General features: G+C 33.5%; 1 protein-coding gene across 13 annotated transcripts in view; it reads right to left on the bottom strand.

The window, feature by feature from the left end:
• Positions 1–19,751, bottom strand: part of LOC126867115 (uncharacterized) — a 155,871-nt gene that overhangs the window by 121,483 nt on the left and 14,637 nt on the right. For 2 of the 13 annotated variants that reach the window (XM_050621280.1, XM_050621283.1), the window contains exon 1: positions 11,860–12,022. The exons of 6 other annotated variants lie outside the window; for them this stretch is intronic. In XM_050621280.1, coding sequence (XP_050477237.1) covers positions 11,860–11,875 — 16 coding nt within the window. In that variant the 5' untranslated portion in view covers positions 11,876–12,022. Of the gene's footprint in view, positions 1–11,859; positions 12,025–19,751 lie in introns of those variants that run through there. 5 more of the 13 variants (XM_050621281.1, XM_050621282.1, XM_050621290.1 and 2 more) reach the window with 3 other exon arrangements.

Raw genomic sequence — 19,751 nt, 5'->3', positions numbered from 1 at the left:
ACTTTTTGTAAGCGAGTAAAAACGATTAAATATTGGAAAAGGGAGATTAATTTGAAAAATAGAAGTAAAAGATAATTGTTTTAAAGAATAAAATGTATTTTGATAAAGGGACAAAACAGAAAGAGAGAGAAGAAAAGAATCTACGATCCAAGGTTATTAGCGAACTTGTAACTGATATTTTACCTATTAGATGCATATTTTATACGTCAGCATAGTAACGTTGGAAGAATACCTTTTCGATGCAAAATGTAAAATGGAGATACAAAATGTAACAAAATAAAATAAAAAACATAATAGGAAAATAAAAGGGTCTAAATTATGCAGTCCTCAAACGAAACTTCAACCGACTGATTGTAACACTAACAACTAGAACGCGGATTTTTATGCAAATTCGTACTTTTATAAATATAATGTAAAAGCTTTCCTTTACCTATTAAATATTATAACAAATGTCCTTCTATAAGCTTCCCATAAATCCATCGAAAACCACAATCTACTGATAACTATATCTCTAAAAGTAATTAAGATATCAAAAACCAATTAATTATTATAAAATGCAAATACCATATTCCTCTATCGATCGATTCTTGTGCTACAAACAATTTACTGGGGTACGAACAGGGCAATTAAAAATATCTTGGTAAGCTGCCGAAGGAATTTGAGGAAAAGAAACTCTTTCAAGCGGTGGTTTTCCTTTGAACATGAAGAAACCACCACGATCTTTCTCTCATCTTCTATCCTTCTCTCGTCAAACGTTCGTTCTCCTCCTTTCGACAGACCTCATTACGCAGGGGTTGAAACGTTCCGGTTTTTTAAAAAAGGGATTAAAAGGCTCAATCTGAAAGAAAGGAAAACGCGTAGCCGCTGGTCTACCAGTTGGAAAACAGTTTCTGAGTATGCCACTAAAACTAAGTGTTTCCTCCGCAGACGAATCGTTGAATAATTAAGCGAAGAACGCTTTGTTGTGGATCGCTAGGATCAGACTTGGAAAGCGCTTTCAGCGACCGTGTTTCTGTCTCGCACTGAATAATAACGATGAGTAGATTGCGTATATTTATGCAAGTTAATATTTCTATGAATATCATTAAATTAAAAAGATGGAACTAGATTGACAACTGTTTCATTTGTTAACTATTATAACGAGTATTACATCGTTGATATATTTATATATTTCTTCTTATTATGCGTATTCTGTGTATTTTTGTGCTTTCCCTGTAAATGCATAAAAATCCGCAGTCCAGTGACGGATAAACTAATATTTCTGCCAATCCGTAAATATTACATATTACAAAGTACCCGAATAAAAACGAAAACAGAGAACAGTAAAATGAAAAGTGAGAATAACTTTTGGAAAAATTGTCGATAACGCTGGAGAGAAATGAAAATACTTGGCAATGGAAGATGAAAATAATTGGCTGGCGATGCAATAACGCGATGAAAATCGAAAAAAAGAAGCTGGCTAAACGAGTGGAATGAAAGCGGTGTGAACGCTTGCTCCTTCACGGAGAAATAGTTCTCCTGTAAACTGAAATTATTGAACACGCGTCTGCTCGTTTCGCGGCGTAAATAAATACGAGAAGTTCGAAGAAGGAATATTCCATTCTAAACCGATACAACCTGTTTCTCAAACGTCCTACGTGCAAACAGACCCGATAGTAAGTCAGGTTAACGTATTACGCAAAAGAAAATAAACCTCTCCTGTCTCTTTTCATTCTACTCTTGATTTCTCACTTCTTTTTGCCTTGTTTGAGTAGGTAAATATCAAGATGAGAAATACCAGAGAACTTAATAGACCATTTCATGCAGGTTTTAACGAAACGAAACAAAAAGGATGCTTGAAAGCTCGTTAGAATATTGTATGTCGTCGTGCGTAAAAAGTCTCTTAAATTTCTGCCATCTTCCACGTGTCTCGTATGCTAATCCTTTTTCCAGCGAGAGATGAAAGTAGAGGTAAAGGTTGAAATAAAAGAATCGCAATAAAAGGCAAAGGATATTCTCTTTATTCATGACAGTGCTTTTTTTCAGAGACCTTATGTATTCCACTCTTTCCAGATATAAGTATTTAAACTCGTTTATGTAAAGCAACATTAAATAATGTCTTTCAATAGAATTGAGTATCGTCAGGAATTAAAGAGGATACTCAGGATGTCAAACGTAGCAGGATAATTTAAATTTTATCCAAAAAAAAAAAAAAAAAAAGATGTAGTCGAGAGTATAATCCAAACACATAAGAAAATAATAAACTTTATTAAAAAAAGATTATTATAGAGTTCGTAAAATTAAACATTTTTGTATTATTTCCAATGTAATAGAATTTACTACTTTTATTAAAATTATAATTATCAAATTATATCGTGTAAAAATGACTGATGTCGGATTTTTCTTTTGTACAATTACCAAATATTGTACGTCTAACATACTTTTAATAAAATGAATGTTAATTGTTACTCGAATTATATCTTTCATGTTAATAATAATAAAATCTACGTCTTCTTTCTCAAGCAATCTCAATTTAGAAAGCTAAATCAGAAACGCCAGAACTCTTTAACTACGTATTCTTAATCGTTATAAATGTACAAACTCTTCTCTCCTTCTATTGTCAGTACCCAACTCAAGAAACACGAATCAAACACGATTGGTCAGCATAAAAGAAAAGTCACCAAACGAAGAAGAAATCGTGTCACCAAGTCCATCCGAGTGCTATTACAAACACAGCTGAAAGCTCTTATTGCGCTATCACAAAGCAAAAGCAAACTGGATAATCATCAAAATGGCTAGTCGGCAAAGAAAGCTCATTCGTTACAAAGGGATTGTTTTTTCCACGCAATTCGATGATTATATTGTTTCAAAGGTTTCGACACTGACCAATAAAATTCTTGGCCAGTCACCGAACGAAGCAAAACCACCGATGAATGAAACGACTTTCGCCGCGTCTATAGTGAGGCGAAATGAACAAACATTTCGCTTCTCGACGACAAAATGTGAAAAGCCAGTGGCCAGGGAAACAAAGTTCAATAAAGGGTACAAAATGGAAGCGCCGGAGAAACGAGAGAGGTTGAAAAAGTACGGTGCAGAGGAACAATGGCATTGAGGAACAATTCATCCGTCAAATGAAACGGCAAGGGTGCCAAGGAGAATTTAATCAAGTAAATTTTGTTTAAGATTCCTCGAAACGTGGCGTTTGTGCTTGTAATGGTTAAGGGAAGACGTTTATAAAAATTCATCATAATGGAGTTTATTAATCTTTTGCATCCCTTATTTTCTTTTTTTTTTCTTTTTTATTAAAGGAATGCTTATCTAAAACACACGTATACTACGCTTGATATGGGGACGATAGTGAAGAAAATCGATGTAAAATTAACACGTGAGTTCAAAGGATTAAGTGATCAATATGGTGTCATACAACATGATTACATTAAACTAATTGTTACATAATTAATCAATAATCGATATTACTTGTTTCTGACATTAATCCGTAACTCAGAAGCTGTAATTAATCTTCGTCTAAAGGGCAGTACATTTTTATCAAACGGCTGTCACACCTAACTACATACGTTCTCATACCACTTACAACTAATCGTTCAATCTTCCTTCGTCAGATCACGAATGGTAAAGACTACAGGGCCTTTTATTACACTTTTAAAAATATTTTTCCCGGAAATGAAGTTAAAAGCTAAAATACACGAGACCTATTTATACGTGTTTGGTGTAGTATCGATATATTACTTTCTCGTGTAATAGAAATTAAAATAACGAAGAGATAAACTGAAATATAGACATTCCGAAGTTTATAAAGTGACATTCAAGTAATAAAACTTTTTGAAAAGATTGAAACGTTTATGGTAGTGTGGTGAATTTTTCTTCTTGAATCATAGAATTTTCTTTACGTCTCTGATTTTCTTTATCGAGCTTGCGTAAAAATTATTTTATATATTTTGATGCATTATCTGTACATTGATAAAACAACATCTGAAATATTTTACTTACATTTCTCGATAATACTCTATATTCTATATTCTGTGTATTTTATAAAAACTTTTATGTACGTTTATTTTTTAATGAGCCAATAAAATGGATGAAAGGCAAAGTATGGGAAGAAAGAAAGAAAGTAAAATAAAGTGCGGTAAGGTAGCGAGTAAGGTAGGATATCGGGAGTTTATATTAATTAGTCTTACTAGTGAAAGTTTAAGGTTTTGAATCTTCCTCTGCGGGGAGTTTCTATGTTGAAGAAGCGATGTAAACTTCGCATGAATTCCATGGAAGTTTGGCACCGGAGACAGAGTTTAATATTCATGAACACGGCGTATGCAAAAGTTTTAATTCGACAGTTAACTTCTCGGTAAATCCTTCCTCGACTTTTTGAGAGACGTATTGTCTTTGCCGACTTATATTTAAAACGGTAGAAAAGTGCAGATTGTTAAGAAGTTTTGCAACGTTCTTCGTTTCAATGTGTCATACGTTGATGTACTGCTTCGAGTTTTAATTCTTATCGAAGTAACTTCGAATCGTGTACAGATGTCTAATATTTAATGGCAAGACGTTTACAGAATTGAAACCACTTTCTCATATTTTGATATTTTATTTAAAAGTTACAAAATATATACGATATAAAATTCAGAAAATATACACCAAGTTGTATATTTAGAAACTAGAACTACTAACGATATTGTAAAAGTTTTAGAAACTTTGTATAATTGAGAATGTCCTACAAAATTTCATAACGCACGCACAGTTCAAAATACACGAGAAATGGCTCGATCTTTCGTTTATGTACCATTATTTGACGGCGAATTAGGTCCTGAGCTTTACAGATAATGTTTTGCCACGTTGTCGTGTCGTAAACAGTTTTAGAGAGAAAACTTTGACAAGGTCATTGGGCTAATCCTCAAGCACAGTACCTACCATAAGAAAGAACTCCCCTCAACCTGCACGAACAGTTCTCCGTTTCATTAAATGGCGTGTTCACGCGTTACTCGCATTGATCTAACACCGCAATTTTCCACGTCCTTTCATCAAACCGGGGAAACAATAGTAACCATGATGAATCAGACGACATATCTCGACGTTCGCGTGATTAATTTCGAAGAACGAAAATGTTGAAGAAAACCAGAGATTTTAGTTATACTGAACTTCGAGTATTTAGGTCGAGATTATTTTCTATGTTTTTTTTTATTTAACTATGCTTAGATTAATTTGCGCAATTTTAAATAAATAAATAATTTTGTTCAAACCTTAATTTTTCATATATATCGAAACAAATATCTTTTTATAGTTGGTAGAAACATTTTATTTACTCGATGCACATACTTTTCTAAATAACGAACAGTGAGCTGAATGAGCCATTGAGAATTGAAAGTTATATTACAACTTTATTTTTTACGTTGACTTTGGAATTCACTGTTATTCGTGCCATTTTTTGGATTCGTGAAAGAAATCATCTGTTTCTTAAAAATTGAACATCAATTACGTTATCTACGTAATGAAATTAAAAAATTTACCAACAGTGGAGTCGATCACTTTGGTTTTCAAGATACTCACATAATGTCTAACCTTACTGTCTGGATAATAATACAAGTCCCTATACATGTAATTTAGCAGAGATTCGTTTATCGCTCGAGATAAAACGTATCCAGGATGGACGAACCATCGATACTGTACAATATGACATGAAACATCACGTCGACAACCATAGCGGTAGCACGACAACCAGTCAGCGATTCCCATTACGAGCCGGTTAAAGCCATTACTGGGTCGAGGTTCCGGAAGGAAAACACGCACCGGATAAAAATAGAGTAAACGATGGGTAGCGAGGCGAAGGCGGATGTAAAATGAAGGAAGGGATGAAAGAAGGAAACGGGAAGAAACTGGAGTCGATATTCGTTAGGGTGACCTGGAATGAAGCAGCAGCGGAAGAGTCGCTGGTTTTGCTCGCGAACGATGCATCAATCAGTTGAGGAACGACCAAGAGAAATCCATCGAAAAAGATGTGGAAAAAATGAAGGGAAGACACGACGCGGTTGCAATGATACGTAAAAGAGAAAAGAAAAAGGAAAGGATACTCGGAAGAAATCTGATGACAGATCTTTTAGAATGAAAAAAAGTTAGGAATTTTAATATTTATGGAACGAAGTGGAATGCAGTGTCGAACTTAAAATATAAATTTAAATGTATATACTTATTAAAATACATGAATTAATGGTAAATTGATGATAACTAGCACAGAATATTATAAAAAGATTAAATTGATTTTTTGAAAATCGATATGAATTAACAGATCTGTATGAAAGACAAGAAGAGGGATAAAACAATAGATTTATGCGTTCTTTGTCTTCCATACATTAAATTTTGCAAAATTATGAATCATATAATTTCATTTATAAAACTAAAAGAGGACTTAAATCCTTAAAACCTCTCCAGTGCAAACGTATGTATCACGTAACCATACAACTCCATCTCATTTTGTCTAATGAAATTTCTTCCTGGCTTTTATTCTTAGATTATGGTTTGGCCTAGTTGCCTCTGCGTATATAAATATAATTTTTCTTCTAGACATGAAATGGCTGTTAGCAGTTTTCAGCTACAATTACAGTTACAGCTAGTTGCAGCTAATTTATCATATTTTCAAAATGAAAAACTTTTGGGAACACAATGCGTACACATTTGTAAAATACAATATTATTAATCTTTCGCAAGAAAAATTTCATATAGTTTAATTTAATGGTATATAACAGTAAATTTATGTTCAATGTGTAATTTAATATATAATTAACGTTTAATTTAAAATAAAGTACAAGCACAGGTTGACCAGAGAGACATTGACTCGCTGTATAAATGAAATCTAAAAAAAATTCTTGTTTCCAACGATCAAATCAAATGCATTAATTCATCACAGATAATTGTCAGAACAACATTTATTTAATTACCATTTCATCATCCCATAACAATACTACAGCCATTTAACCGATCACATAGAATTTCATTTTATTTCGAAGGAATCGAAACTACTTTTATCTCGAACACTGCATCTCTCTACGATCGATAACCGATGTCCTATAAATTTTATGAAAAGATACAAATATCTCTAAAGCAGCCACAAAATAAACCATCAACTGAACGAAAATGAAACGAAGAACAAAAGAACACTGACAAACGTCCAAAAAGAAGAAGAAAAGAAAAATCTACGCTTTCAAATTTTCTATAAATGCATAAAAGTTCGCAATCTATATTAAATAAATATCGTAATATTTAATACACGAAACAAATCCCATTTTTTCGATCCCATTTTTCAGTTATATTCATAAAAATATGAAACTGCATAAAAATCCACAATTTATTTATCGTTACCATTGTATAGGGTTCTATCAGCAATATCCAACTGCCATTTCACTACCTTGCCATATTTTCAACAGGTACCAAAGGAAAATCGAACTAAAAGAAAAAACAAAGACAGAAAGCATATATATCTCCCGCAGAGAGACACGAACGAGAAAACCACGGAGAAGAGTAGCATAGAGAGGGTGGAAAGTGGATGGGAGCCGCGTCTGTCCAGGGATGATCCCGGCTGTGTCTATTTATACGGGCCAGGGGACCAGCGCAGCTACCTGTTGGCTGGCTGTGCATAGTGGGTAGCAGGGCGCGTTTCACTTCTCTGTATTGTACGATGCTATACAGTATACTACGGACGATAGGCAGGCTAGCTGGGCGCAACAGGGAATGCCTGTATAGCTGCGCGCGTATACAGTATACACATATACAGTATACATACGCAGCAGGCGAAAGCGGATCGACGACGGGTAAAGCTAAAACTGGGTCAGCGGCTGGAGGAAAGTAGGTCGACTCAGAACGCCATGATAAAGCTTGGTCGCCGGTAGACGCGCGGTGTTCTCTTATGGGGGTGCGTCTTACTCACTGAAAATCCATTGCACTTGCGCACACGTCGATCTCGGTTGATCGACGGCTTATTTTATGTTGAAGAGAGCATTATGAGAAGCTTCAGTGAAATGATGGAATGAAATTTTGAATAAATTATCGGTTATTCGAAACACAGTGGAAAGTGAATTAATGGAGTGCCCGAAATGACAAATTTGTAATTTTTTATAAAAAGACTTTATGCTAGGTATGAATTGCTATTAATTTAGATACTTATATACAACAGTCTGAATTATTATTTATTTCAAAAGGTTATATAGTTTAGTCATTTAACATGCTACAGCTTCACTTTCTTTTTCTTGCAAATTAAGTGTAACATATTAAATCAAACGGATACATCATTTTGCAGTTAGAATCTCTTCACGCAATTTTCCCGAAACTGCATTTTCAGGAACGACGGCAATTTTTTAAAATTATAGTTACTAATTAGTGAATAATGCGAAACAATCAAATGTAATCATTTACATTTACAGTTAATCCAAGTCAAAGTGAATTTTCCAGTTAATTAAGACTAAAAGCAATCAAGCTCCCAGTTGGTTAAAATTAGGAACAATTTAGATTTCAATTAATCGAAGTCCAGTTTACCAACTTGTACTCAACTTTCCTTAGTAAATCTTCGCGTAACTACCACAGTATTGTACAAAATAATATTCTCTAACTATCCTAACCACTAGTTATTGCTTTTCTAATGATCAAAATGTTCTAAAGCGACCGGAATCGTTTACTCAACGTTGATTTTCCCAGAGACAAATCTTCCACGGAACGCTATTCGCAGACTTTTTACCAACTGATTTCTGCCCTGGGGTGACATTTTCCCGTATGAGGTTCCATTCTCTGTTATTAAACAAGATTCTTTGGCATGGAACGTCACAGGAAACAGTTACAGTTTAATATGCTTCTCGTGATTTATTAGTGAAACGCTGATCATACGTTTAAAAGTTATAATAAGCTTTAACTGCGAGGGCTTTGATCGGTTAAAAAACGTTAAAGCACAGTCTTTATGAAATATAAATTATATTTTTAAGTGTGTTTGAAGTACGCCTTGTATAAATCAGAAGTTCCATATATTGTAACCTAATTGTGCAATTCATGAATTTAACAATTCATTTCAATAATTTGCGGGTCAAAGATTCAATTCAAAGTAACCTATTAACCCATTTGCTTAAAATCTGGATAAAGGAATTAACTTAAATTGTGAAATCAATTTACAATATACCTAATTTACAACTACCTAATTTACTTGTTTCATTTTATTACAGAGCATAACACAGTTCCCTCGTTTCTTCCCCTACGTTCACCCCTGCTGTACCGATAATCGTTTAAAAATCACCCTATATAATCGTGCATATTTAATCAACCGACCAGAGGCTGGTCGATGTTGCAGCACGACGCCTATTTTAAGATTAATTCTCCGCCGATGAAAATACGCGTGAAGGACGCGTCACGGCCTTTCATCGTTCTAATAAAACGCGACCGGTTCGTTTTTGCCTCGAACGGCTCCTGCACGGATCACCGATGTTTTCTCAACTTCCAGCCGCTGTTACGTGAACAGCCGTGAATAATCATCGAAACAATGCACCCTCTCGAGCGAATGACATCCAGAAAAGAGAAAGAAAGAAAGGATGAAAGATGAGGAGAAAAGTTACGATTCTATGGTAGATAACGGGTGGAGAAATCGAATTATTAATTAATTATCGAATTACCGATTTCTATAAATTGAAATTCATTGTCCATGCAGAATTTATAAGATGATTAGTAGTTGGCGGATATTAATGAAATTTGTATTTTTATGAACAAACTTAAACGAATCGAATCTAACAAAGATTTGTTTCACCTTGTACGTGCTACGATTACTTTGCTTTAGATATCGTGTATATATATTTCTGCATATTATGCGCGATAATGATGACCATATTATCAAGTAATACGCTTCTTGATACGAGCCAGATACAAAATTAAGCGAATATTTTACATGTTACAGTTTAATGCATTTAAAGTTAATATAATAATGCCGATACTAACTACGCAACTATATCGATATTAACCTGATGACGTTCGTGCGCTGTTAGGTTGGTGTCAACCTTAAAATTCATCGAGAACGGGCCGAGCAGCTTGGAAGGCGCGTTAGTTGCAAAATCGATACGCATTCACCGGCTGTGTTTCGTTGCGAGTGGGTTTTATGTCTACATACACCCTAACTTTGCGACATTGAATGTAAAAATAGATGTGGGGCGTATATGCAAAATTCTGGCGTGAATATCGTTAGGAGGGGAAAAATCTGAAGATGGATTATTTGGGGGCTGGGAGGTGGAAAAGTTGCGTTGCGGAATAAAGGTCGTAGAAATGAGAAAATACTAGGGTGTCTTTTTAATCTTCAGGGAATAAGTTTATATACAACATGTATAAAGTATCGGGTATTATTCGAATAAATCCTTTTTTGCATTAAAAATAACAAGTCAAAGTTTGTTCTGCTAATAGCAATAATAATCTTATAATATCAAGTAAAATGTTCATATTTGTAATTTTAATTCCTTATTCATTTATTCGTCGTCTGCTTTACAATTCTATTTATTCTTCTTTTCGAAGCTCGACCCGTTGGAAAAGACCAAGTGGGTGTTAGAAATTAATCAAAATGTTTAACGCAGGATAATTTGGTAAGTGCACATCGAAATGCTCTTCATCGAACTTTCGAATCGCAAAATGAATAATTGAAACTGCTCCGTAAATACGCTTGCACAGAAGTGCAGAATCTTAAATAATTTGATAGGTAAAGTTTTCCGTTCAACGGCGAGGAATTTATTAAGACCGTAAAATGCTTGATGAAAGGGAAGTAAGGCGAACAACGAAGCATGGAACTTCAAATTGCGATTTATTATTTATTGTGAAAAGCTTTCGATTTACGATACGATTTCGTATCTTCAATTTATGTGCATCATGATTTCTGCATTTATGGTAAAATAATTCCCTAAGAAGTTGCTAAAGAAAAGGCTCTGATAGAATAAAGCACAGTGATGGACAAAACAAAGTTTCGAATAATACCAGCTTTATATAGTATTGATATAATATCGGTATCATATATGAATATCAGTAATCTTTACATATTTTTGTATCATGTTAGTAATAGTCATCTATTTTATAATATATTATCAGTCATAAGTATTGCGATACATATATATTCGTTACCTTTATTGGAAAACTATATCAAATTTTATTTTACAAATAAAATAGTAAATTCAAAATAAAATAAATAGAAAATAAACACAATGGAAAACATTAAAATTTTTCTATCAGAAAATAACCCAATATAATAAGAAAAAGAAAATACATATATGTATATATGTCATATTTGCTGATAGAAAAATTATGTATATATATATATGACTGGTAATGTATATTAGCTTGTTCAGAAAGTTTAGAGCATTTTTTATAACTGCTATGCCCTGTATTAGATCTTACTATATTTGAACCAATTTTATTATTATGTAAATGATAAAGACAACTAAAAAGAAGTATTTCAGAATTGGTTAGAAACTTATAATGGGGGCACCAATGGAAATTCTATTTTATTCACTGAATGTAGTATAATCGTACTATATTTATTCTGATCTTCACAAATCTTATTCAATTGTAAAATATTGTATATTTTAGAGATTCATGAAAGCTACTCGAAGTATAATTCGTTACCAAAAAAGACGAAAACTTTTCAAAGGCGGTTGTATTATAGTCATTCAAAAATACATACGTGTAAATTATTCATATACTGTGAATTCTATGAGAACACATTATTTTGAAATCTTTCACAGATATCGCTATGAACTTTCTGAACAGTGTAATATTACATCTAATTAATCTTGTCAAACAAATCTCTGATTCGTGAAACCAGTGGTTTCCAGTGAAACCAGGGTGGTAATGTTATTTCGCATGACTTACTTTTAGAAGACGACATGGAACAGGAAAGAAATTTCACACAGACAGTTGCGGCACTGTAATGTGTACTTCACTCATTATTTCCACTGCAAATATACTGAGAAGAAAAGAATATTGCACAAAAGCTTGCTTGGAACAAAGTTCGAATTCAGCCTCGGACGCGTTACTGCGCAGCGCCTAGTTCTGGCGTCTCAGTGGTGCCAACCTAAAATCGATGGACGAACAACGCTAAGGGCGCGCGATTCAAACGTATCAATGTACAAGCTTACCGAAGTATTCAATTACCTGCAGACGCTTTTTGAGAACGTATTATTTGTATTATACAAAATGTTTTGAAATTTTATTAGCAGTCGGCTATTATGATTATATTGATAAAGTTTGGAACAATATATGTAGAAATTACAAAATATTTAGTACAATTATACAATAGTAATTGTACTTAATATATTAAAATATACATAGTAATGTCACAGGAGATTACAAAAGTATAAGAAAATATAAAAGTATAACAATTATATATCATTTTATCTATTATTCATCCATTATATCATCCACTGCATTTACAAAAAGTATCTTGTAACTTTTACATATATTTTAAGACTGGTTTCAAATTTTTTAAATTCGACAGGTTTGGTTCCAGCTGATTTCAAGTTCTAAACTCATCTAAGCTCATATTTCTCTAAATCCTTATATTCTATATCCACATAGTAATCTCAGTAGCAATTTCATCCATTTTGATAGGTTTTCAACCAAAAAATTCTAAGCTAACATCTATATAAATTTTAACTCGCATAAATCTTTCTAGTAGTGCATATCCTTTATTCACATATATGTACAATTGTATAACAAAAGATCAACGTTACGAGACCTTCTATCCAACTGAAACAGGCGAAAATCTGTGGTTTAACGAACTTTCGACTCCCTGCATCATATAGACATAGTACATTCACGATTCAGCGACTGTCGATTCGCTGAAGTCGTTCGATATTGTATTTAGCCGAGACAACGGACTAGTCTCCAAGTGTTCGAACACGGGGATGAGAGACCGGAAGTAGCGAAGGAGTGGAAGACTCGACAGGTTGGAGAGTTGGCAGAGCCTACACAATGCGACTATTGTACGCGCAACTCCATTACAGCAAATGTTCTCCTTCGTTGTTACATGGAAACAGAAAATGAAGGCAAGAAGGGAATGAAAAATTCAGGAAAGACCATAAGTGTTACTATCATGCAAAGAAATTCGCTATAACCCTTGGATGATGCTTAGATACGTGTCGATCTACGCGAACTGTTAGATTGTACTATAAGTAAACATTGTATTTCCACACTAACTTTAATTATCGTTTAAAAGTATTACAAAATAATTTCACCTGAAACGTATCCTTTTCCCTATCAAATATAACTTTCCCCATTTACTTGGCAACTTATCAATTCTTAATACGAAATAATTAGATATCTTATTTTGGTAAAAGTAAGTAAAAACTCTAAAATGGTAGCCAAAATCCGAATCTTTTGTACTCTAATGTTCCAAATAAAATTATAATGCTTAAACGTTTCGATAATTTCCTAATGATTTCTCAAATTTGCATAAATTCTGAGATGCGTGTAGAAACGACAATTTTATAGAAATGAGGAACATGTTCCCCACAAGTAGAAATTATGAAATAGCGAGTGGATCAGGTTTCGATTTGTGCAAATCGAATCTATTCGACAACATTTTTCAACTAACGTATGACGCAAACGATGCCCTCGATACTAAAAGTCGTGCGACATACGCATTTCACGAAGCTTGCAAAGTAATCCGATCGTATGGACATCGATGTGAAACGTTGCCGTGGCGTTTCGACGATTACATTTTACGTAGTGGTACTTGACCCTATTGAGAAAACTGAGAATTCGGGAATCCTCCCTCGAGATGACTGAAGAACTCCCAAATGAAACTTCTTTTCAATGGTAACGTAGAAATTGTACATTACAGTGTCCAATATTGTTAAAATAAATTTGAAGCTTTGAAATTAAAAGCTGTTAATAAATAATTCAAGTAATAATTTTTAAATATTTTTGAAGATAGTGTAGGGAGGGATAGACAGGAATAACAGAGATTATTTCATTTATTAATGACATAATATTAGCGAATTGACAAATAATAAATGCTAAATTATAAACTATTGTTGTATGAAAACGACTTCTCTATAATATCACAATTTTAAGTTAAACAGAACAACAAACTTGTAAATCCACTTGCAGAACTGCTCTTATTTTATTATCAAACTTGTTCCTGTTATACGCTTAGAACTTTGTTGATAGTATTAGTTCAATTGTCCGAAAGCCGAAAGTTGAGTTGGGAAATTAATCAAGAGTCAGGATTAAAACTGAGACTCAAAAATTAGGAATAACAGCATTGAATAGAAGTACAATAGTTGTATCGTTATTCTTCAATATAGTTTCATTATTTCATTTAACATTCCGTGAAACAAAACTCTTTGCAACCCAAGATTTACATATTGTACATTACCTCTGAATATTAAAAGCGAAGTTCAGCATGAAATTTCATTTGAGTTTTCAAATCTAATACACGAAATATTCAACACGACTTTTCTGAAAATAACAAACGCACGTTCAAACAAAAAAGAAACCCTTTAAAGAAGTAAATAAGGGTACGAATGTAGGAGATTATTAATATAAACATTTTATATTTCGTAATACATCAGTCGTATCAAACTCCTTAAAGCCTCTGTTTTCGTGATGGCTGTTCAAGCAGTGACCTCCCTTTCTTCGAGTTCCTGTAATATACGTATGAAAAAGTCGACGTGTCATCCTCACTTATGTTCGTTGGAGGATTTTGAAAAATAAATAGAAGGTATCGTAGCATCGTATGATCGATCGTCACCAAGATCTCACGGGGATAGTATTCCCGTAAGTAAGTTCAATTTTTCCAGGCTTATAATAGCCGGCATCGGTCATAATTTACAAGAATCCCATTGCGAAGGAAAAGACTCTCTCTATATGCGATCTACGCTGCGATCGAATTTAGAAACAGAAGAATTCTGTGAAATAGTTTGTGGAAATTTCGATAAAAGGCTTGTGGATGAAGAAAGAAGAAATTAATGCCTTACTTACGACAGAAATCTTATTCATTGTACCTTGTGTAAAATATACACGCTTATCAGAAAGAATTCGAAACAAGAACTCTTCAATTAAATTTGATAGAATGGAAACTGTGCTAAATTTTTTAATTAATGTTTTAGATATAAACAAACAGTGGAACATTGCTAATCGCTTTCAATGTTGAAGCAACGTTGAAACGAACTTAGGTTTGGATCCTAACCAATTGTTTTATTTTACATTTTACAAATCAAACTCTACCTGGCCCAAGCTATCTAAGTGATAACACATATATTCAAAAATGTAAAAACGCGTATATATAAAATGAGTTCTGTATTTCACGATCTGTGTCACAAAATTTCCAATTATAAATTATGTTCTATCAAGCAAATATAGAACGTAACAAATTTCCAAGTAAAGTCCAACCGGTTAATTAGCTCCCACGCGGCCACCATTCGCTCCGCTCTATAACAAACTCGATTGAATCGAATGTGGCTGGCCCCGTGACAAACTGTTTCGCGGCCAGCCACGGAGTCATGCGGAAAATTTTCGCGAGGAAGCCGTCAAAGCGTCCCAGCCAATTCGATACAGCGATTAGAACGCAAATTCATTTCCGTGGCGCGTTATCGAAAACCGATATTTCCTTCTCTTTATGCGGCGACGCTGTGGATTCTTTGCCGATGCGATCTACTCTAAGCCAACGACGTCTCTCCACTACGTTACGTGAAATTTATAGACAACATCTATTTCCATAGAATTTCTTCGTTCCATTTTCGTACAGAGAAGAGCAATTATTTGTAGTACGATGTTGTTCCAATTTTAATCAAGTTTCAGTACGAAAATGCGAGAAATATTTTAACACATGTGATGCTACCAAAGTAGGGGAAACTGGTACAGAAACTGTACAGCGGAATAAAATTATGTACATTACGCTTATCTCCAACCAATTAAAGAAAATCGTTTGTCATTTGGCAATCACTTCAGAAGAATATTATAAAACGTGTACACTACAGTGAATTATTATGTTCGACGATTTTCAAAATTATAGTGTATTGTAATGTTTTGATGATTAGTAGATAAATTATCGTATCAATACTGTTACGAAAAATATGAAGAAATTATTTACAAGATGCTTGCTATGCGAAGGTAAAAGGATTCTAATATCTTCAGTAAACTCGCAACTTATCAAAAATCTGAAATATCTCACGAAATATTGATCCTTTCAATAATGTAATATTCAAACACTATTTTACGCAGAATACTTGGAAGAATCAATCGATGTACAAAAGATATGCAATTTCGCGTTTAAGAGAAGAGATATTTTTAATTTGCAGATACACATCGTTGTAATTATGAAATTAGCGGTGAGATCATTCAATTTTTTTCCATTCGATTTTTAATCAAACTCGATTGCAAATTATATTTATTGATTTATACTTATTTGATATTTTATTCTTCAAAACTTGTTCAGAAATAATGCAAAATAATAATAGAAAGTGTTGCGAGTGTGAAGTAATTATATAGGAAGCATTAGCGCTACAGGCTATTAATCCTAATTTTCAGAAGACATTAATCGTAAATAAAGGCGAACACCCTTTTCTCGCGTGCACCACTTCATTGCAGATCGAAACAATTCCCTTGTTAACCTGTATCTGATTTGCGTGCATTTCCATATAAGTGCATAGTTTTGTTTCGTTGAATTGGAATCAGTTGGAGAAGAACACTGGTGTGAATATGCATTACTTCTAATAATATAAATTTATAGAATGTCCTGTTACCAAATTTTACTCGTGTATTTATAATTTTATTTAGAGGTTTCCATAAATCACAGATAATTAAAATGTAGGATAAATGAAGAATTTTAGATAGATGATCATAAATAACAATGTATACTGCATCGAAGACTAATTAATAGAAATTTAGATTAAATCGATTTGATTTTTTTTCTTTCAAAAAAAAAAATAAAAAAAACAACGCTCGACAGAAATTTTCGGGCAACCTGATACGTTAATATCTGATCCAACGCATTTAATGTGAAAGTTTCGATAAAACTCTGAAATCGAAGCTCAGAAGTTAATTAGAAAAGTAATCTACCCTGTTTCAATAATTATTCAGCGAAAGTTTTATCAGTAATGCAATATATAATACACGTAACTCGAAGCGTGTTACACGAAAGTATATTCAAAAATACATTCTGACCAGCCAAGTTGCAAATATGGGACATCTATCAGATTACATCCTTTAATTTCCTGTCGTGTACATTGTGTTTCGCTCAGTTAGGCATTAGCTTGGCGCGCAAACATTTGTGTTACAAATTTAAATAGTAATTAATCGGAGTGGTTTTTATTTGAAGAAAAATAAAACTGGCTGAAATTTATTCAAAATATAAATTTAAACGTACAGATAAAATCGATTCAGTGACTTGATTTCAAATAAACTTCATATAAAAATTCTTAGATTTCGTCATAAAAAAAATGTCAAAAAATAACTAAAATGATACCAAATCGCTTACTCGTTTAATTTCGTTTATTACTTATGCGTAGTTCATTTGTTTCGTAATTTAACTTCATTGTTGAAAACTAATATCAAACAAGAGAACACACTCTTTCCCACTAAAAAAAATTAAAGATAAATTAAATAAACGCTCAAAGAAACAAATATCAAACAGTTCACAGTTGCTGTCCTGTGTAAAATTAATCTCAAAAGGTCGTAACCATAAAGAACATAGACGCAAAAACACACAAAATGAACAATTTCATTGGGGAAATTTGCAACAACGCGTATATCTTCCGTTATCTCTTCGCAATAGATTGTTACAAAAATAATTTCACAGAAATCAGACTCGTTATATCAACTTCACAGAGGAAACATTTCTCGTTAACTTCTTTGGTATCATAAAATCCGGAGAAATGGCAATGTCATGAAATTTCATCGTAAATATCAAAGGACCGGAATGAAAAAGCTACAAAGAACGGACGAATTCAGCGAAAATTCATTACTCGGGGCCATAATCTTGTACAGAAGCGTAAGTCTTCCGATATCGGAGTAGAAGTTCCAGTGAATCCTGGTCTTTGTCGAGAAAGAGTGCTCTCGCGTGTTCGTTGATTGGCGTATCGGTAAAAAATCGGTTCCAATCGCCTTTTTCCGTTTCATCGATGAGATTTCCTCTTTCACAGGAAGCTCGTGCACGATCGAACAACGTCCGCGATCTCGATGGTCCTCGGGGATATTATTAGCAGATTTTATTAGCCACCGATGGCAACAAACTGCTGATTGCCTTTACTGACGACGATCCATTCACGTACAAGGCGGTTTTGGTCCTGATAATTTAACAAAGAAATTTTTCCAACAAAAGCTCATTGGTATCAAACGAAGAATTTACCGATATAAAAGAGAATTGATATTAAAAATTTGTATTATCTTCTCGTAGAAGGCGGATATCATTTTGTATCTTTTAAATAGCACATTATATTTTCCTTGTCATATTCTGAATAATGCGCTATTTAAAAAACATATAGAACGACTCTTGTTTCTTATGAAAAAATAATACTTCGCAAAATTAATTCGTTTTTACGTCGGCAAATTTTTCATTTGACAGAATATTTTCAATGGGCTCGTTGGGAAAATCTTTTATTCAAACCGCCTCGTATAATATTGTGCTCCACGATAAATTTCCAGGACGAAATTAATATCGCAATCGTGGAATCGTAAAATTGACGAATTTAATTATTTGTAGCAATTATTTGCAGAAATGAACATTTTTATTCGTAGAATTATTTGGAAAGCTAATTATTAAAAATGCAGATTATACGGAGAATGGAGATTTTAGAGACGAATAATTTTTACAAGTCGAAAGTCATCCAGGTGAATAAATTACGTGCCGAGTTGACAATTCGAATTTTATTCATGAAAAAATTTTGCAACGATGCGCAGATCTGAATTCGTTATAGCAACGTGTAACGTTTGGATAACTCTAATCTAAATGTAATCTTTAATCATACGCCGTATGAATTTGAATAATTAAATTCTACTTTAAATAATTACAAATATAATATTCCTTCCAATGTCATAATAAATGTAAATCGCGTGTCTAATTACAATGCAATTTATCCCGTACCTTTAATCAACGTCACAGATAATCTTATAAGAGATATGTCTTATTCCATCCTTCTGACAAATCAGTGAAAATACTCGTTTCTTCGGTGGATCATTTTACCATCACATCCATAACCTTACGTACCGAGTGCTCGAGCAAAGAACCCCGTGGACATGTTTTCTCTCTCTCAACAGGTGGTAGTCGATTGGAAAGAAACAGAAACAACGTCAGGATTCTCCGGAGATTGAGACAGTAACTATGGCTTATCGATAGTGCGACGATATATCAACCGATGATAAGTTTGATCACGATGGACGAATCAAATATAGGAATTATATACTTTTAACGTTCGCGAAACTTTAACTTCATTAATGGAAAAGAAAAGAGAGAAAAAGAAAAACTCCGTTTTGACGAAGAAAGGGAAAAACAGTGAAATTCTTTCTGATTTCAAATTTTTCAAATTGTTAAGGCGTTGCCAAGCGTTAATTTTAAACCGGCTTCGTCACGCGGACGCGATTTCTCTATTTCTGAGTTTTAGATTTTTATACGCATTTTTACTATATTTCGTTTTAGATTTATTCGTAGGCAGAAGAGCTGATTTTCTAGGATTAACGAAGAATCCGTAGTTTCTCCTGCACCTCAAAAGCAACTGACGCATTATGAGCTCGTGAAAACTCGGGCTTTAGCTGATGCGAGA

This window comes from Bombus huntii, chromosome 6 (genome assembly GCF_024542735.1).
Source record: "Bombus huntii isolate Logan2020A chromosome 6, iyBomHunt1.1, whole genome shotgun sequence".
NCBI lineage: Eukaryota > Metazoa > Arthropoda > Insecta > Hymenoptera > Apidae > Bombus > Bombus huntii.
Note: the sequence above shows the minus strand (reverse complement) of the source record. Positions and strands in the feature narration are given on the sequence as shown.